The sequence below is a fragment of the Vanessa tameamea genome, chromosome 8, assembly GCF_037043105.1.
Source record: "Vanessa tameamea isolate UH-Manoa-2023 chromosome 8, ilVanTame1 primary haplotype, whole genome shotgun sequence".
In the NCBI taxonomy this organism is placed as follows: Eukaryota; Metazoa; Arthropoda; class Insecta; order Lepidoptera; family Nymphalidae; genus Vanessa; species Vanessa tameamea.
This window is the reverse complement of record NC_087316.1, coordinates 2,044,528-2,066,342: the sequence shown is the minus strand read 5'-3', so window position 1 is coordinate 2,066,342 and position 21,815 is coordinate 2,044,528. Positions and strand designations below refer to the sequence as shown.

General features: G+C 33.2%; 1 protein-coding gene across 3 annotated transcripts; it reads left to right on the top strand.

Annotated features, from left to right (window-relative positions):
* Positions 1 to 1,312: 1,312 nt before the first annotated feature.
* Positions 1,313 to 21,190, top strand: LOC113396291 (solute carrier family 2, facilitated glucose transporter member 1-like). Of its 3 annotated transcripts, none has more exons than XM_026634179.2 (11): positions 1,313 to 1,594; positions 12,482 to 12,628; positions 13,460 to 13,620; positions 15,481 to 15,605; positions 16,218 to 16,358; positions 16,747 to 16,884; positions 17,888 to 18,087; positions 18,200 to 18,412; positions 18,934 to 19,036; positions 20,120 to 20,288; positions 20,890 to 21,190. In XM_026634179.2, exons 1-11 carry the CDS (start codon positions 1,511 to 1,513, stop codon positions 20,996 to 20,998), a joined length of 1,590 nt encoding a protein of 529 aa, XP_026489964.2. In that variant the 5' UTR covers positions 1,313 to 1,510; the 3' UTR covers positions 20,999 to 21,190. The 3 variants fall into 3 exon arrangements, with proteins under 3 accessions (XP_026489964.2, XP_026489966.2, XP_026489965.2); XM_026634181.2 differs by lacking the exon at positions 1,313 to 1,594 and adding an exon at positions 7,859 to 8,234; XM_026634180.2 differs by lacking the exon at positions 1,313 to 1,594 and adding an exon at positions 11,747 to 11,912.
* The last annotated feature ends 625 nt before the right edge of the window (positions 21,191 to 21,815 follow it).

Here is a 21,815-nt window from a genome sequence, read left to right as displayed (position 1 = left end):
TCTAGCAATAAATATAATAATTCACAGTTGTTGTAAAAATTTAAATAGAATTTTATAGATGGAAAAATAACGTCTTTTAACCAGACTGATCCCATTAAAGTTCAAGCATTTGATTATTTTAAAACTCACAAACACATATAATAATAAATTGCAAAGCATTGTGTCACAATATATTTACAAAAACATTATGTATATTCATAGTAACATTGATAAAATCTGTGATAATTATTCTATGTGCACAAGAAGTAAGGATAAACTTATAACGGCAAGGTCACTTCGCTAAGTCAATAAATCCTTCTTGGGGCAAGGTATTCTATAATAAAATTCCACAGACATTTTTAACTTTGCCGTTTGATAAATTAAAATAATTTGTAAAAAATACATTGATAAAGAAGGCATATTATTCAATACAAGATTATACAGACGATAAAAAAGTGGAATTAATACTTGTTGATTTCCAGGCAGGATATATTACATGCATATATAATTGTAATTAACTAACATGACTGTTTTTTTAAATGTTGAAAAAAAGTAATTACTGAGTTTCTCGCCGGTTCTTCTCGGTAGAATCCACTTTCCGAACCGGTGGTAGCTTCACTTAATATAAAAAAAGTTGTTGAATGACGATTCAAAAGTGCTTGTTAAAGACTACTTGAATAAAGTATATTTTGATTTTGAATTTAAATTTAAAGGTCAATCATGCAAGTTTTTCATTTTGTAAAAATATGTCAAATAATTTTTAAATGACAAATTTACTAAATATGATGAATTTGTGATTTTTCAATTTTCACAAAATCCTTAAATAAAAAATAATATATAAATTAAATAAAAAATAATATATTTAATAAATTTAGGTTAATGCCATCCAGTGGCCGAGGCCCGTAAACTTTTCTATTCAATCTTGAGTTGCTTATCTATATATAGCTAGTATAAGTGTATTATCTATGCTCCCGGCATTCGGCAATTAAAGAATCTCAGTTCAGAAATATATTTTATTCAATAGTTACTAAATTCAAACTTCTAGATCTTAAAGAAGTGTTGTTGATCAATGAATAAAAAGTAAATTTTTATTGAACTATAAATATTAAAAATCGACAAGTATCATACTAGTATGTTTGTGCTAAAAAAAAGAGGTTAATACGCAAAGTATTTATTAACGGTTTTTCCAAGATTCCGCATTTATTTTTAACCTATAACCAATATTTAAATATACGATATGTACAATATAGATCGTTTTAATTTCATAATACATTAGATTTAGCAGGCAACATTAAATTTTGCAGTCACATTAAGTTTCACATAAAATTTAACCTAATCATAACTCATAAGTGACAGATTTCAAATTTGTAAAAAAAATCGATGTAAATATTGTAAAGAGGAATAAGAAAACTCTGAATTAAAATTAAAAACCTTTTTTATAAATCAAAATCGGCATGAAAGGAGCAGATACTCTCATATCAGTCCGATTTTTAACCCTACTGGGCCACTTTTCTATTCTTGTAACTCTGTTATGGGAAAACAACGAGAATCTTCATCATTGTTTACCAATTCAGAGCCAATATCCAATGGCGAACGTTCAGACACATCAACACTGGTGAGTTAATTCTAGTAAACAATATTTACTTAATAAACTCTTCAAATTTTAAAATTATACCCATAACATTATCACTGAAAAGGTAAATCGGTAAATCAATAATAATGCGGTAATTAGCTTATTTAATATGTTATGGTATGTAATATATTGTAATACTAGTTGTCGCCCGCGGCTACGCTCGCGTTTTAGGGGTTGGTTGTCAGGTGTTAGGCAAAAAAGTAGCCTATGTCCTTCCTTGGAGTTTGAGTTTGCTTCATGCCGAATTTGCCTTATTTTATTTCTACAATAACATTTATGACTCTAAATAAATTTTTTTTCTTTGTTTTTCTCAATTGTATCCTGTCCAATTATTGCAGAAATTAAAATTTCAGATTTAAATTTGTTAATTCACATAATATGAAGCATTTAATCTCTACTAAAACTTAAGTTTCACAAGATAAATAAAAATATAGAAACTATTTAAATTGTACATTTAACAAAACAAAAATTACAATTCTCTTAATTCACTTTAATTATTTTGCGATTCATTTCTGTCATAATGTTTTTGAATTAGCAGATAATGCATAGTTTACCATAGAACTCTCCTTTGTATCTTGTAAACCTGTTTGATAATCATTATACAATCTGTGCAATAGTGGAACACATGAAAGCTGTTAAGCAAATAAATGAATTTAATTAAACTTAAAACCACATCCTAATCTATAGTCATAATATATTTCACAAATGTTATCCAAAGATCCTTTCCTGATTAATAATACTTTAGAATAAAAATAAATTCACACAATTCAATTAAAGAATCCATAACACATCAAATTGTAAAATGAATCTAGAAGAAGAAAAATTTCATTCTAGAAACTTCTGGAATTATTTTTGTTTGTCTGTTATTGTCAGTCATGCAAATTCATATATGTATTACTTAAGACATGATATAATAGTGAATTAAACCAATACTGGACCCAAAGAAACAAACAAACATGTTCTTTCTAGTTTGATATACTCTAATTGCTAAACTATGAATAAGGTTAAAACATAAATGACTAAATTGTAAATAAATGTTTAGTGCTATCTTTTGTTTCTTTACTTTATTTCTCTTAAGTATGAAAAATATGATACACATTTAGTAGATTAGTAAAATTTATAACATAATTGCTCATTAAGTTAAACCAGCTTAATCTAGATTAGTAGTAACAAATATTCATAACTAATTGTTTGTTATATATGATGTTGATCTAAAATCATACACATGTTAGATATGTCACCGTAAATTTGTAAATACCGTTAGATTATAATCTGTCTCACGAGATTGTGAAGTATCAAAAGATTATCAACCGTAACATACTGCTTACAATTTAACGCATTATTATAATCTATCGAAGTAAATTTCAGTTAAATTATATAAACTCTAACCTAAGGCAACTGAAATATTATGAACTATCGAAACTGTATATGTTTTATTGTAAGTTGAATAACTATTCATTATCTTTCGACAGCTTACAATTGCGCGAGATAGATTATAATCTAACGGTATTTAGAATTTTACGGTGATAGATATAATATTTGTGTGCTGTTGTAAGTTATATCTGAAACTATTAGCTTTCCAATTTTTTTTTCCTTTTATTAACTACGTATATGAAAGTTGAATGAGTTAAGACTTTTGGTAGTTTGTATGATAAAGATATCGAAAAAAATAAAAAAAAAAAATTAATTGACCCATATTATGACTGCATCGTATAGTCGCTAGGTATAATACCTCGGATAAACTTAAGTTCCAGTAACGATAAAAGTTATTTGGCTTTCCTGTTGGAAAATTCTCTCTAGCAACCTAGAGTTTGGAAGTTGGATTCGTGTATACTGCCGTGCCTCAGAAAACACGTAAACCTGTCTTTCCGGTCGTGTTGGAACTGCCATTCCATCGAATTATGGGTTTGAGTGAAGAAAGTGCACCTGCGCAACACAATTGTGAACTCTAAAATGTCCTAGTAAATTTGCTAGACTCATTTGGTTATTAGTTAAAACTTGCAGTGAAATCAACGAATATTATCTCCACGCTTTTTTAGCATCTATATGATCCCTTATCGAGCAATAAGCCTTATCAATCAAACGCTTCTTTAACAGGAGATTTAAATTTATTAATTGGCAATAAATAGTATACGAGTTTTTTTTATTATATTGGCAATAACCTTGCTCAAAGAAGAATGAGTTTGCGTAGACGAAATCCTGATGTAACTGGATGTTTTTCTTTTCAAATCGTTTTATATAAAAATATAAGCTAGTGATGTTAAAATTTCCTAAGAGCTACTTTTCGATGTTTTTTTTATGTTATACGTAGACTGACTGTCAAATGAGCTATCTGATGGTAACTGGTCACCACCGTCCATTGACATTGGCGTTGTATATAAATATTAACCATTCCTTACATCACCATTGCGCCAGCCTAGGGAGCTAAGATGTTATGTCCCTTGTGCCTTCACTCTTTAAACCGGAACACAACGATACTAAATATTACTGTTTTGGTGGTAGACTATCCGATAGGTGGGTGGAATCTACAATATTACATCTATTTGCCATAAATTTATATTCGTTTTAGTATATATATATGTACCTATATAAGTTGCCGCCTTTCTTAACAAGCGTGAATATTTCGTTCTTGTACATATAATTATAAAACTTCGATATCGATCTATATTAAATACACAATGTCTTCTACTTACTTGGATAAGGATTAATGTTAAAAGTAGCTTTGTAAATAAGCCGTAAAAAAGTAAAGGATAAAAAATTGTTACTGTGGGTTATCCCTAAGAGATAGGCATATACCATCGCGGAATTTTATGTAGACCTTTTTAAGGTGTACATTACTGTAGTACATTACTTTAATATTTTAATCTCGTAAAGTTCAGCCGGCGCTTGCAATGTAAGCGCAAAAAATTGTGTTTATTTACGACATCACATTAGAAACCTCTAAAATTCATACAATTCATCAGTGTTTCTCTACTATATTGTGCATGTACACATATAAACCTTCTCTTGAAACACCGTTGCATATTTTTAAAGATCTAAGCATACACTGGGACAGACAGACGGCGGGAAGCAACTTTGTTTTATACTACGTAGTGTTATTGTACATACTATTAACGTAAAATATAATTTATGGCAAGTTAAATATAATCATGACGTCAATTATTTTATAATATGAATATTATATTTATGATTTATTATATATTATGGTTTTACGTAATTTTACTTATATATTACACTTTTTACGTGAAATGATAATATTATTTATGAATTGTATAAATTTTAATACGTTTTATACTTTTTTAATATGTTGACATCTGTTTGCCTGAATAGGTAAAACATTTTTTTAAGCAAATCTTCCAATACTTTTAAGATAACATGTTATATATGTATATTTGCATCAAAGTTATTTTTGTAGCATTTGCTCTTTGTATATATTTATTAAAATTATTAAAAGTAATATATTATAATAATTTGCACGTAAGTACGAGCCTAAACTTTAAACGATTTTATTATTCACATCAGCATATTGAATAAGACATCCAATGGAACCTTCAGCTTCTGTTTTTAAAATATATTTGATAATATTTTTAACGGTTTTTTATGTCATCGATACGCGCAAAATGGAACGTGCGATTCAACTCCGAGAAGGACGAGGCGCTGGGCTGACTTCGATTTAAAGCCGTGGTTACAATAAATTGCTATTCGACGTTTTGTAATAACACTTTATTAAAATTAGAATTATGTTTAACAAGATGCATCTTTAGATTAATCAGTTTATTATTTATTCGTTTAGTGTTACAATGAATATGTTTAGATTCGTTTTAATATGATCTCGATTCATTCATACTTAGGGTTTTAATATAAGAATTTTGGGAATGGTTAGCACTTTTAGCGATTCTTACATTTAAATAATGATTATTTAGTAAATCAACGAAGAGTTGGTTGAATAGATTTATTTTGAACTGATTTATTGAACTACAAACGAAAATGTAGATTTTTATTTTTTACGATGTCGTCTGTCATAGTACGAGATCCGGCTGCAGAATCAGTGTACCCATCGAGTTTTTGCTAAAAACCAAATTTTTACACATATTTATGATTAGGAGAATTTATATCTACCAGATTGCCTATCAAAATGTGGCCGCTAGTATTTTTAATTAAATTATTAATAATTAGTATTCCGTCAAAAATTTCATTGACTTGTTTTTTCAATAAAATGTCGTCCACTTTACGGCAACGCCTATAAAGACTCTGAAAAATCATGGTTGCCGTTGTGCATCTGGCCGCACCTCTTCGCAGCCAGGTTTACACAGGTATGATTTTGTTACGTTTATACACTCACAACGTACATTCATAATTTATATATCAAATTAAAGCAATTTTTTTTCTGTTTATTATGATATACGGTTGCCTAATTAAATCTGGCCACAAATAAGGGTTGCTGGCTGTTAAAGATAGTAAATATTAAAAGTAGAGTGAAAGAAAGCTAGTGCGTAACATCTTTTTTTTTTTTAGTTTTTAGCAAAGTTTTTAGCAAACATTCGATGGGTATACTGATTCTGCAGCCGGATCTTAGACTATCATATTCTAAAACAAAAAAAAATGTTATGCAATAATTAATTGCTCGATACTGGCAAATAAACTGAAAATTTCTTCTGCCTTCACAATCGAAAATGCCCTGTTGTTAAATTAAAGCAATCAAAAACAAGCGATGCGATCGCTTTTTTTTTTTAAATATTCTGGCGAGCGTTGGGCACAAGAACAATATAAAGTATTGATGCTTGGCGGTAGAAACTATGATAAGAATAAATATGGTCGTACCTACCCAGACGGGCTTGCACGAAGCCCTATCACCAAGCGTTCAGGCCACTTATGAAAATTGTAAAAAAATGTATTTATTACGTAGGTTTACCTTAACCATCTAACAATAATATTCTTCGACCATCTTTAAGCAAGTCTATCGCCTTAATATTAAATAAAGAAATATAAACTTCATTCATTTTTAAAACATTTATTATGAATAAATTCATATTTTTCTATTTAATATTAGTTCAGGAAATCTTTACAAATCTAGGAATGTTTTTCGTTTACATTGTAATAAATATCTATTATGTTAATAACTCATATGTGAATAGCCAGATAAGAACTTTATTGCTTCTTAATACAATAGGAAAATATGATTCTGTATATAATTATAAATCATATAATATTAATATTGATTCAGAATGTTTAATTGCGTTTTAATCTCGCTGACTTCCATTCCTTAGATAATATTCCTCTCCCCAGTCGAACAGGTAACTATTGAAAGAAGATATGTTTTAAATAACTGCAATAAAAGGAAGACTTTTGTTTGCTTTGTATTTTTTTATTTATAGTCTATTGCAATTTAGGTAGGAAAAAAGATAAACAAACCTTAGATTTACGTATTTCATGCGATTTGTTAATAACTCAGCCATATTGTGCACTAGTAAGAGTTTATGATTAATATATATTTATTTATAATACAACTTTATTACACTTAACTACTTATTTCCTCTTTAATTTTACTTCCAAAATCCTGATAATAGTTTCGTCGACGTTCAAAACCTCATTTTTTCACAAATCCATAGTGAATATCATAGATTAATCAAGCTCTCGACCAATGATATCGCGTCAATTTGCTGTCAAATATTTTGCTATTATATCTCCCCGCTGGTTGGCCCATATATGCGGGCGTTGAATTAATCGGCCAATTTCATCATTTAATAATTTATACCTATAAATATTATTTATAAATTCTATACGTAAAACATCCTTGTGATCAAACAATTTGATATTAGAGCGAACATACATACAGACATATGACGGAGGATGTTAATTTATATTATTGATATTTAAAAAAACTATTCAATCTGGCTTAAAGCTAAAACTAGATTTAACTGGTTAACCAAACTTCATAAAAACACACGTTACTAAAGTTCGTGTATTTAATCTTCCAAATATAAAGGTCCATCGAATAAGGCCACGTGACGTAATCACACACCCGTATAACCATTATTTAGAGTAGCTGCATTCGGTATTCGTTTTTTTTTTTTACTCTACGCCCATCCTTGTTTTATTACGTAATTATCAATGTTGCCACACTAAAAAAGCAAATACTATTCTTAAAAAATGATTTATTTAATTGAATGGGGTCAAGAACCTCGAACACGTTTCGGACTTTTTTGCGTTTATTTATTTCTGTATGTCATCGTCTGTATCTATCGGTACATGGTCTGAGTTATTGAGATAGGCTGCAAAGTTCAAGGCGACTAATACTATTATATTTCTCACTAACAACTAGTTAGTGTAAAGACAAATTAAATATAAATTAGTATATTTAAAGTCAGTGTTTTCGTTGCAAGAAATTGTTTAGTTATAATAAAATAATTACTAAGAAAACATCAAGACGTGTAATAAAAACTATAGAGTGAGGCGCTTTACTTGAGGTTAGTGTTTCCACATGTTCAGACATAGAAAATGTTGTAAACAAGTGCGCGGTAAATTCGTATAGTTAGTTTTATGGAATATGTTCATTTAATGTTGACCTTCTAATAGTCACGTTGAGTATAACAAACAAAACATGTCAGAGAAGAAAGACCAGGTTAGTAAATATTATTTCCGTTAGAGGTTGCTTTTTCTTCATCTAACTTTTTTTGTTTATTTTTTTTAGCAAAGACTTAAATGTTTCGATTTTAGTTTGTTATTATTGTAATATGAATTATATTACTTTTATTTAAAGGTTATTTGTACATTATTAAACCTTGGAAATAATAATTAGTTACCACAATGTTGTTGAATTTAATAAAATAAATAAGTATAATATTTTTTAACGGATTTTATTTTAAGCTTTCAATGAACGATAATTACTTATATTTATTACAAAAAAAAAAAAAATTGTGAAATTTCGATATACGAAATTATTAAATATTTATTTTTATTTTATTCTATTAGTTCTAGTCACGTCATCATCGATGAATTGCAGTAAATGTTTTTAGTGTGACCTTTTTTGTTGCATATCGTAAATTAAATTCGTAACGTTAATAACCTCAAATGAAAAAACAAGAATGAACAGGATAATTGTGTATTATAATATTACCTATCACATTTCGTTAATTAAATATATATGTTGCTAAATTTAAATATTTAGGGAACTGTATTAAAACACTTCATATTATGGGGCTCATTTGATATCAGATATACTAATGTGTCTCTAACATAAAATAAAATGATTTACTTTAAAAAATAAATCGTCGTGATGATTTTTTTTTATTTATAACTTTTTTTTTTAGTTTTAATTTGAAAGACTTTTACGTAGATTCTATTAATAGTTTTTAGTCATATCATATATATGTATGTCAATAATCAACTATATATAAATATATAATACTTATATGTTGAAATTATAATATTACTGGGTACGTCTATCGTGTTTTGTATTAAGAATATATTACAAATAAACTATCCTTATAATAATTAATTTTTTATGCGTAACGAGCGTATTTCTTTATTTTTTCGTACATATTACCGAAATTGAATTAATAGGGAAATATTATACATATATGTAACTTGTGATTAATTCAAGTTTTATTTTTTTACAATATATTGGTGAGATTTAGGTAATTTCGGTGTAACCGAAAGATCACTTGACACTTATTTGGAAATATATCACTATATTTAGTTTTTAAAATTTTTGGCTGCAGGTAGAGTCCTAACTCCTAGCTCAGGACACCGGTTAGGACCAGTCATAAGAAATTGAAATTTCATTTCAACAAATTATCTTTAAAAATTAATAATATTCTCAATATTAAATCAATTTTGGCACAGCCTCGCAAGCAAGGGAATCACTTGGTCTTGCTCTAGGTTGTTTCGAATTGCCGTATAATAAAAGGATGAGAATGAGGGAAAATTAACGAATTGGGTTAGTGCATCTGTGCCTGCGTACACATTTTTCCACTGTAAGATTTCACGCGCAGTAGGCCATCATTGTGGTCGTAATCGATCAGGGGTACTAAACCTAGTTTTAGTCGGGTTATGGGTCGTCTGTTCCATTATACTGATTGTATCCGCACTTGTAATTAGTTAAAATCATTTCAGGTCTGTGGCTGGATTGGCTACATCGTTAGCTCTGGTGGTGGTTGAGTTCACCACATTCATGTTTGGACTAACTATGTTCGAATCTTTTGTAAATCTGACGTGTATCCTTTTGTTATTTTATCGTTAAATATTTATTCGCACATATTACTCGCTGTTTTGTTTTGTACACGCTGCATATCCGAATACTATGAATTAATATGTACGAGTCACTAAGTAAGGTCTTATGTATTTTGGCAGGACTGAAGTTAGTCAGCAATAAAGAGTTATAAGGGACAACGCTAGGGCTCTACCCTAGCGTTGTCCAACGGTGAAACAGTTTACAGTTCACAGGAATTAAGTAGATTATATATAATATACAGTATTATTACGTACTTTGATTTTTTTTTTATTTACGGTTAAATTGCATGAATTAGTATGTAAAGGCTATGTCGTAGACGTCATTGCAATTCGTTACATATATAAAATAGTAACAGCCTATAAATGTCCCACAACTGGGCATAAAGCCTATTCTCCGTTTGAGGTGATGTTTATAAACTTATCATTTATCATTACATTATCCACCACGCTGCGCATTGATGGAATACTCTACACGCGAGACAAAATTTATACAAAACATGCAGTATTCCTTACGATGTTTTCCTTCTTCGCGCAGTACGAGATCAGTTATAAACACACATTGGGCACATGAAAAAAGTAATAGAGACTAAAAATAATTATTAAATATTAGTTCTGATTCACCAAATACAATGCATATTTTTTCCACTAGATTTCTAGTTGATTAGACACGTAATAAGAGACGTAACTTGTTTTGTGTTATGATAACGCACGATGAATTGCCAGCATTAGCTCGCGTTTTCGTTGATTACTCCGCTTGTATAGCGCCGCACTTAGTAATTTAAAAAGGCAACTGCCTCCTTGGTCTAGAAATCTATGCTAGATTGACAGTTTGTATGGCTACAATTCATTAATTCGAATGGTCTTATAAAAGTTACAGAGGTTATTCTCTCAAGCTAAATTCAGTAACAGCGAGGAATTAGGAAGTGATATAGTCGAATGTCTTGCGTCTGATATCTCTTCGGTCGGGTCATTGCTGTCCCATCTGACCAGTGACTGTGGAAATCGAGTCAACAGCTGCGTTTACGCCCACGATTGTGTACTATAAGATCTTCTGTAATCTATCTATCTATCGTTGTTGAGAATGGTCATTGAATGGAACACGGTTATGAACGATTTTTTATAAACCCAGCTAAGAAAAAGTCCTATTCTATAAAAATCAGACTCATCATCATGCCGTCTTATTTATCTAGAACGTTTGTGATATGTATCATGAGTCCCAGAGGCCCATTTGCTGATCTATTTTTTTATTCTAAAGAACAATTATTTTATTAAACACGCACAGCTTTGCTTATCTGTCTGCACTGGAGTGATACACACCCTATTAAAAATAAAATAAAAGAAAAAAGTAAATTCACTGCTTATAAAAGTCCCATTTTTAATATGGTATATAATGCCCCGGAGTTGAACTCAGAATCATCAGTTAAGATTACGTCTTGTAAACATTGGGCCGTCACGGCTAAATATTTTCTTTTAACGTACGAACTAATTCACAAACATAAATTATGCACTTGAAAACTCGTTGGGATATCCATGAATTGGAACCCACGATTTTTGTAATTGCCTCTCCTCTTGATTATCTGTTAATATTAATACATCCTTAATTAAAAAATCAGCTATCACAGGACACGGAATCGCATCGATCGTCCTGAAATTCTACGTTCCCGACACCTTACTCTGTGACTGGTTCTGGCCGGTTTATTTCTTCTTTTCTGTGCTACCATTCGTCCTCGACATAACTACCTCTGTCATAAATCTATGTTCTTATTTCAAATACTCCAATAAATGTTCTTTTTTTTAATAAATTTTATTAATTAATACCTATCGTGATCTCCGTTACTCTTAGTAAATTTGGTTTCAATTGTTTATGTTTTATGATAATTATCACCGTTACGACCTTAGTTTCTAGAATATTCATTCAGTAAAGAATGAATGTTATTATATTATTATCTGTGATTCATAAAGCGAAATCACTTCATTACTTTAGCAGTAAACTAGAATAATTAAATATTACCTAAATCGTGTTCTAATGTTAGATAAGAATGATTATCCGACTCCGCAACGAGTTAAGGTAATGTGTTAGTCTATTTGATGTTTACTATGTAGAGTCGAAAAGTAATAAATTTTATTCGATGGGAGTTGTGGTATATACCAGGTTAAGTGATTCGATTCGAAACTACTATTAAAAAAATGTTGATATCAAAGTTTAGCACATATTAAATTATACTTAGCACCGAAATCAGTAACTTTTTTTTATTAAAGCATATATGTAGATGTTTTATTGCTTGCTTCGCAAAGACTTTGTTTTTTGTTTCTATTTTGATCGCCACGTCGTCCAGGGTTGGATTTTGGGAAGGGCTTCTTAGGCTACAGTCTCCCCCTATAATAAAGATTCCTAAAAAAAAAAACAGTTCTGACAAGTTAAATATTATAATATAATATTCATCGTCATTGTCGACCAAGTTTAGTGCCTCATACTATAGACAAAAAAACAGTACAAAGTTTCAATGCAATGCAATCCAATAAATGGTAAAAGAAAGATAACGTACAAACAAAAAAGCATCCATTTTTATCTATAGGCATAGATTATTTACTGCTGTGTATAAAATCAATTAAGATTAGAATATTAATTCGTTGCAGGTTGCCAATGAACAGGAACATTTGACTCAAACTCACGAATTCAAACCAGGATGGTCGTTCTATTTGGTGCTAGCCGGGGTGACAACCACCTTCGGTTCCTCCTTGCCTGTGGGATTCAACATAGGAGTTGTCAATTCGCCAGCTGAGGTATGTATCGGAGTTTCGAGTTTATTGTCTTTCTCACCTTACGCCAAATATTCTGAGCATGTTTTGAATTTTGTCCTTCACGAAACTTAAAAAGGGTGTAGACACCCTAGTATTGACTATAAATATTCGCCAATCGCCATGGAGCTTTATGAATTTATCATTGTTTTACATAAACTAAATTATTTATATTATAATAATTTATTTTATATATTATAATATTTATTTGAGTTATTTTTTTTTTTTAAATATGAATTTTACTCTAATTTTATTGTAAAAAAATGCAATGCAATATAAAAATAAGTCTGAATTAGAAGTCGTACGTCGTCGTATGTGTCTTTGAAGGGTTATTACGACGCTTTTCCTGCGACGACATATCACAATCACTGCATGGGATACGTTATTGTATAATTGTAGCTGTCTCGCTGTACATTTGATGAGGCTGTCTCATCTCGTAATCTTGGCCGCGTGCCTTATAAATTGTTGCGTGTTGGATCCTTCTCCGTTGCCCTTGGACCTGTAGGGATTCTTTCTGTTTGTGTGTATGTCAAGTACAGAATCTTAGTCCGGGTCTTGGGTATAGCAACGCTACGATATGGGCTGAGATTCAAGGTCTATTACTTTGCTGGATGAGTATATGCTTCGGTGGACAGCAGTAAAGGAGTGCGATACATCCAATGAGCATCTGTGTTTGCACAACAATTCTTGTGTGTTGACAAGTAATTTGGACGAATATATGTTAACTTAAAGAGATCGCTGAGATTGGAGTTGATCGACATCTCCGATGAGTAAGAGAGTTATTTGGACTAAACAAGAGTTTTTTTAATATTCCAGATTATAAAGACCTTTTGCAACGAAAGTTTCATTAGTCGCTACGATCTACCATTGGATAAGACATGGCTCAATGTGCTCTGGTCTTCGATTGTATCAATATTTATTGTCGGGGGCTGCACTGGGTCTATACTCGGTTCCTGTTTTGCTGACAAGTTTGGAAGGTGAGTTTTGATAGATTAGCTGAGTGTAGATCTTTCGTATTACATTATTAAATTTTTTAATCAAGTATACCTAGTCCTTAGAAATATAAAATATTGAAGGTAAAAAAAAACCATTACATACCAGGTTCGAGTTAACATAATTCATTTTTAATATCGTCGGTTAACAACAATAGAAAATAAGGTTTTTATTTGCCTTAACTTTTGTTCATTTTCAAAAAAGAAGCAGAACGATGTTTTTTTTTTATTTTTGCGTGTGTGCGTGCATGCGTGTGTGCGTGCATGCGTGTGTGTGCGTCCATGCGTGTGTGTGCGTCCATGCGTGTGTGTGCGTATCACCTATGCGTGTAGGTAATCTTTTATAGAGTCTACCGTCTGAGTTTATTTTTTGTATATAATGAGTGTTTATATTTTATTTAAAATCTAGGGACATAGAATAGAGCAATAGAAATTATCGCATCTCTACTCGTAGTTTAGAAAAGGAAAATGGACGCAGGTTAAATTTGTCCGTATTGCTTCGTTCTAAATACATTCTAATAGTTTCCCTGAAGCGAAATAAGAACTGTTAAATATAAGGATATTTTATCTTACAGAATTAAATTAACTAGGAGAAAAGATAAAAATACATATGCATATCCTATACATTTTTGTGTTTTCTATCAATATGTAACTCGTCTAGGCCCGAAGGTCACATTGGTGGTTCGGTGGTTACATAAACGTATGACTGTCTCGTTTTTCAGTAGCAGAGCCTGGGAGTTGGCGTTGTTGACAATCCTGCGCCTCCAAAAGCTCTGTTGAGAATATCACAATTAGTAAAAATTAACAAAATTTTCTAAATATATATATATAAATCTCATTTCTTCGATCTTCGGTCTTTGATTAAATCAAATCAAATCAAGTTTATTCAAGTAAACTTCACAACGAAGCGTTTTTGAATCGTCAATATTAAAATACTACCACCGTTTCGGAAAGCAGCCTCCAGCGAGAAGAAACGGCAAGAAACTCGCATAGTTGCTCTTTTCAAATAAACAGATTTACAATGCTGTTTTTTTACAATAATTAGTGTCCTGTGATGGAACCCGAGCCTAAATCCAGGCGTTTTTTTTCTAAAAAGTACTCTTTTAATGAATAATAAGATTTATTTATTAATTTAGTCTTAATAAACTTTTTAAATTTCGTAAATGGTAAATTGGTTACATTTCCCGGTATCTTATTGTATAAGCGTATACCATTGCCCAAAAACGTTCTCTTTACCGTATGCAAACGGAAAGTAGGGGTTACAAGTTTATTCTTATTTCTTGTATTAATAGTATGTATATCAGCTTTTATGGAATACTTTTGTATATTCTTCTGTATAAACCTTATATTATCATAAATATATTGTGAAGCAGCCGTTAATACACCTATTTCTTTAAAATTTTCGCGTAATGATGTCCTAGAGCTAATACTGTAAATAGTTCGGATAGCTCTTTTCTGCAGAATTTAGGTCGAGATGGCTATGTTAGAGTGGGGTCTATGCCGGAGGAGTCTGCAATAATAATCAGTATATAGTGTAAAAAAGGCTAGCAACTTAATTGAAAGTCCCCTAGTGTTACAGATGTCCATGGGCGGTGGTAGTCATTTTCCAATAGTTGAGCCGACTGTCAGCTCGCCAACTAGTCCAAAAAATGTAGTTAAACGAGACAATACATTAATAGAGATAATAATTCGAGCACGTAAAATCGTTGGTCCTGCGCGGACTTCTTGAGAGGAAAGAGTACTCTAGTGCTTGCGCAGACACTAATAATGCTTCTCTCTTGAAATAGGTTGGAAAATTTCACGTATTAAGTTTCTATAGGTAATGCTGGTTTTTTTTTTTTACAGAAAATATGCCACAATAATTACGAATCTCTTATCGATTGCGGGAGCGATTCTGTTCTTATTCTGTCGCGCCGCTAATTCCGTGGAAATGCTTGTACTCGGAAGATTGCTTGTCGGTCTTGCTGGTGGTAAGTTCGATAAATATTTTAACTTTTTAAAACTTACAACGAGAAACTTCAAGTGCACCCGACGTTTAATATTTTCACGACTCCGTCTATTTAATACAAAACTAATCTTTTAATAGGTAAAAAGTTGCCATCTCGGAATAACGCAATATAGTATAAATCTATTCACAAACGGAGGCTCCTCCATGTTAAAATAGTATCGGCACGCATTAGTATGAGTGTATAACGTTCGTGCTTGTAAGTTGTCTTAGTGTGCGTGAGGCGACTAAGAGTAACAACAAAACAAAAAAATAGACTATATCTGTTAAGTATAATTTATTAAAAAAAAATTAAAAAAACGTTCTCTACGTTTCGGCTCGCCTTCGTGAGTGAATAGATGAATACGTTTATAAGTATTTATATGTATTTTAAGATTACTAGAAATAAACTTAAAATTGTCTGTAGACGTTAGATACAGTCTCGATGTGTCGTGACTACAATCGAAAATGTTTTCAATATTGAAAATTTATTTTCTTACAGCTCCCTCCCCTATTTTTAAGTCCTGCTTTCATTAAGCTGTGCTCTAATTTTAAGTTTTCATTTTTAAAATTTAGATGTTATATACTTTTCGGTCAGGTCTGACGACGAGTATAGTGCCCATGTACTTAACGGAGCTGTCACCACCCAGGCTGTCGGGAGCCATGGGGGTCGCCTGTCCACTTGGAGTTAATGCTGGAGTGCTTGTGGGACAAGTTATGGGGCTGGACGTTATATTGGGTGAATCACTTGAAATATATCTTTTAATAAAATAAAATAAAGGTGATGATAGAAAAGCATTTTTATATAAAATATGTTTATAATATAAATATATTATATACATTTTTGGTGATTCAATTTTGAAATAAATTTTTTTTTTTTATATTTTAATTACAAAGTTTAAATAAAAAACATATACGAAACAAAAAAGTACTTCATAAATGTATATTACATGCATAAGGAAAAAAAAACCAGATAAAATAATAAACAAATGTTGTCAGCGTCAATTATAATTAAAAAAATATGTTTTATGAATAAAATAATATTCTATTTTTCTTTAAATGGATTAGTTTATATAACGCATCTTAATAATTAATATAATTTCTAACAAAGATTGTACTAATTCCAGGCGGAGTCGACAACTGGCCCTATCTGTTATCCGTCTTCGCGTTACTAGTCATAATATCATTGCCGATTCTATTTATATTACCAGAGAGTCCGAAATACCTTTTTGTCGTTAAGAGAAACGAACCAGCGGCTATAAAAGGTGAGATTAATCAATTATTATAATTAAACAAGTAGATCAAGGGCTATCTCAGGCACGGCAGTGTACAACACTTCCAAGCTAAACGAAATTTTCTGATCAGAAAAACCCAATTATTTAGGTCCTCTGGATCAGTCTACGTTCTGAGGGCTTTATGTTCGTCTAGATAGGTACTGCCCACTCATCACAAATTCTACCGCCAAATAGCAATTTTTAGCATTGTTCGGTTCCGGCTTGAAGCGTGAGTGAGCCAGTGTAATTACATGCGTGACATACTATATCAGTTCACAAGGTTTTGCTTTGACTAAGGAATCGTTTAAATATCTTACTGCGCTAATGTATATGGGCTACGGTTACCATAGGTTACCATTACCGGCGGTTCACCACTGAATTTTCATGTGCTTAATTTGTGTTTATAATTCATCTCGTGCTCGGCGGTGAAGGAAAACATCGTGAGGAAACCTGCATGTGTCTAATTTCAACAAAATTCTGCCACATGTGTATTCCACCAACCCGCATTGGAGCAGCGTGGTGGAATATGCTTCTCCGTACCTTCTCCTCAACGGGAGAGGAGGCCTTAGCCCAGCAGTGGGAAATTTACAGGCTGATTATGTTTTTATTATGTACCGGCGGTTACCATTAGGTGGCCCAAATGCCAGTCAACCTACCTAGTTTACAATAACAAGCTCGAATTATTTTATGAATCTGAAAATAAAATCTATAAAGACTTTAAACGACGCATTTATCGAGATAAATGTAAACAATGATTCAAGTTTAAATTAGAATGAAAGTCTCGATATAATCTAGATCGTAGTAGTTCTCCTTGACGACGTAGGCCTTGGCTTTATTGTTAGATAAGATAATTAATGGTTCATTTTACCTTAACGGTTCTTTTGTTATAATAAATCTAATTTTCGAATTTAAACGTGGCCAGTATTGTATCTGTTACGTAACAGGGTTAAAGTTCATCGTAATAAGAAGAGTCTTTCTTTGAAAATTTCTTTAGAACTGAGTCGCTTACGTGGAGAAATTCCGAGCGTTCTCACCGAAGACTTGGAACTGTTAAGAGAGGAGGTGCGAGCCGAAGCCAGCACGAGTGGAGAAAAATGGGGAATGTGGAGGGTAGCCCGCGAACCTAAGCTTCGACTGCCCCTACTCCTCGCGTGCACCATGCAAGCCGGGCAGCAGACCAGTGGCATCAATGCGGTGAGAATGAAAGTTAACACCACGCTGACACATTTAATTTCAAAACGTTCCATCTGCCAAAGAAGAGCGTCACCTAAAGCCACACCTTCATGTGTCCCGACCGCGTGCGCAGGTGTTCTACTACTCGCAGACGATCTTCGAGCAGGCGGGGCTGTCGGCGCGGGCGGCGCAGCTGGCCACCGTCGGCTGCGGCTCCGTCAACGTGTGCACGGCGCTGGCCATGCTGGCGCTGCTGCCGCGCGCCGGGCGCCGCGCGCCGCTGCTGGCGTCCGCCGCCGCCGCCGCGCTGCTGCTGGCCGCGCTCGCGCTGGCCATGGCCTACATCGTGAGGACCTCTTGTCGCCGCTCCGTTCGCCGTAGGGCTCGGTATCTTCCCGTCGGCCCATCGCCTAAAACGGAGCACCGCCCTCCCCTCTGGGCGGGAGCTCCCCGGTGCCAGCTTCTTGCCTTTCACCGTATTCAACACAGAGCAGCTCGAATTATCGATGATCAAGCCCTTTCTGATCTGTTTGATCCTTCGGTACTCTGCATTTCCTACTCGTTCCTAATCGTTTGGATTAATCCCGGCTGTTGAAATTCATCTTCCGCCTTCGCGTCAGAATGTGCGTCTAGATGGAACACGTCTGCGAGCCTCCCGGTGCCGTAAATGTCCATGGTTGTCGATAGTCGCTTTCCATGGTGAGCCTCTTGCTCATATTATTTACGTAACAGAAATTGGTTTTATCGAGTCGTCATTTTCAGTATTTTTGATATTAGATTCGATATTCGATTTATATATTTATTTTGATTTAATCAATTTTCAAAATTAAAGAAAATTCAACTGATATATTTAATTCCCTATTTCAGGATGCGATGCCCTGGATGCCGTACGTGTGCATGTCGGCTGTGATATTGTACGTTCTGGTGTTTGGATTCGGTCTCGGCCCTATACCTTATTTCATTGCTTCGGGTAAGTGTTCATTATATAAAAAAATTAAAAACAGTAAATGTTTAACGAAGTTAGTATCAGATATTTATTGATATTTATTAGGTTTTTCTGTAAATAAATACGCTATTTTTCTGGGAAGTGACGGCCAGTTAGGAAGGTAGGATGCGACTGATAGCACTATGGTACAGTTACATTCCTGTCTGGTCTCCGATCAGACTATGAGAGTGAGAAATAGAGAACGAACTTGTGTATTTTCTAATATTCCATTAACTTTGATGAGTTCTTTGGTATCTGTGGTCGAAATTTATTCAAGATAATATTATTACTTATGGTTTAAAAAGACAAGTTAAAACGTCCGATTTTATAGTCCAGCAAATTGGTAGAATGATAAAAAAAAAAATAACCTTAAATTAACATGACATATTTGGTCGATAACATGACTGTATTTTTAAATGTCGTTAAAGAGCTTCTTGCCGGTTCTTCTCGGTAGAATCTACATTCCGAACCGGTGGTAGTTTCACTTAATATAGTTTGTTAAATGACGATTCAAAAGTTCTTGTAAAAGCTTACTCGAATAAAGTATGTTTTGATTTTGATCTAATTAATCTGTGGTATTAATTATGGATTAGGAGTGGGTCTGTGTTATAAATAAAGAAACTTGTGAATTTAATTTTGAATCTTCTTGTTACTGAAACGTTAAATAGTCATCTCTTGTGTGATGTGTGGTTGTTTTTGGTAAATACAAAATCAAACGAAGTAATACAATAACCATAAACAACCCATTGCTGATAGTTAAATAATATTCAAAGAAATAATACGCAAACTATGATCGATGTTGCGTATAAAAAAGAAACTCCAATTTGAATTAAAAGGGAAATGTTTCATGAAAGTCTATGAGATTACTCTTTCGCTTTGTAGTTTAAATATCGAGCATAGTCATAGGATTAGTTTTGAATGAGGTCTTCTTCAAAAGACGAGGCTGCACTATCGTGTTACCTTTGCCCTCATCAGACATATACAGATATTTTTTTACAATTATGAGATTAATTTATAGACTCAAATTAAGTACAGCTCACCAGGGGTTTGTTCTATGTGTGTGCGCAGAGCTGTTCGAGGTGAGCTCTCGCGCGGGCGGCATGGCGTGGGGCTCGCTGTGCAACTGGGGCGGGAACTTCCTGGTGGGCATGAGCTTCCCCACGCTGCGCGAATTCTTGGGCGCCGGCAGCTTCCTGCTGTTCTCCGCGCTCACCGCCGCGCTCTTCTTCTTCCAGAGGTCACACACACACACACACACACATAAATACATATTTCTTTACGGTTGTGCTTTAACAATGTTTAGTTTCGTACCCAATATTATTACTGTTATATTGTGATACGTTAGTGGTGGATACACATTTTCATTAGACTTATGCAGGTTGAATCACGATATTTTCCTTTATTGCACATAAACTCAGTGGTTCTTCCCAGTTCTTCTCTTCCATCTTGGTTTAAGAGCTGTTTTTATATATAAACTAGGTATTTAGATCGGTATTTAATGGTGGCCACCAACCAACATTGGCCCCGGCAGAAATATTGACCATTCCTTATATCGTCAATGCGCCGCCAAATTTGGAAACTAAGATGTTATGTCCCTTGTGCCTGTAGTTACACTGGCTCAATAAAACTTCAAACTTTATCGTCAAATATATGATGAGTGCCTACTCAGTCGGCCTTGCACAGAGCCCTACCTCCAATTTTGGCAAACATTTTTTATTATGATACCTCACTCCGCCCATAAATATTGCTCCTCCCCTTGTCGTAATGCGCGATGTTTGACTCCGTATTTTTTTGGGCTCTTTCTTATTTTATTATTTAATCTTTAATTTCAATTACAGATTATACTTCCCCGAAACGAAAGGCAAGACGCCGACTCAGGTGGCGCAGCTCTGCAGTCGCGGGCTGAAATCCCGTCCACTGAACTCCCGTCACCAGGGAGACGCCTGACGACCTCGTGACGTCACTGGCCAGTATCACTTGACATCGATTATTGACGCAGTTAGACGGATCTGATCAAATGTCCATAAGTCCAAGCTAATAATAAAACTTTACAGAATTGTGTGAATGGAATGTTAAAAAAAGAAAATCTTTAACTAGAAATTTCTGCTAAAAATTACACTGCTATATCATAGGTCGAGCAAAACATGCTCTGTAGGCTGTCTCTCAAACGATGCATTTCTTGGAAAAGCACTCCCATACAAACTAAACAATATTCAATTTAGAATTTATTATTAATTAAATTAAAAAAATGCATTAGTGCTGATCGATTATAATGGAAATGCTTATTTTGACTTGAACGATTTATGTATGTGTGGGGTCACAACTTTAAATAGCAAATGACGTATTGATCGTGTTGCCAGAGTTATTTTACTTCCACAATTAAAATACAGATAACGTAATAGTAATAGTAAGTAAAAACTTTTTTTTTAAATGTTTTGCATAATTGTATGTTATTGATGGAATTTTCGTATTAATTTGATATTCAAGTTGACTGCCTCGATGTTCTCGTTACTAGATATAACCCAGGATATCGGGACCGCATATCCCGACATCCTGGGTTCAAACCCCAGGTCGGGCGATAAAAAAAGCTAGTCGGAAAGTTGTGTAGACTCCCGTGTCCCGGAATACCATTAAAGCCGTTGGTCCTGCGCCTGAACACTTTCAGCTCGTATCGAATTTGCCGTCGTGTCAGATTATGGTAGTGAGTGTGTGGGGCTACGCACACACATGTGCTCTATTTAAAAAACCGCTGTAGTTGGCTACT

Bases quoted from the DNA above. Each gene is read 5' to 3' on its own strand.
- LOC113396291 (XM_026634179.2), top strand. From the start codon at position 1,511: ATGGGAAAACAACGAGAATCTTCATCATTGTTTACCAATTCAGAGCCA. The intron at 13,621-15,480 runs GTGAGTTTTGAT...TTTTTTTTACAG, and splicing joins TTTGCTGACAAGTTTGGAAG to AAAATATGCCACAATAATTA. The intron at 20,289-20,889 runs GTCACACACACA...TTTCAATTACAG, and splicing joins GCGCTCTTCTTCTTCCAGAG to ATTATACTTCCCCGAAACGA.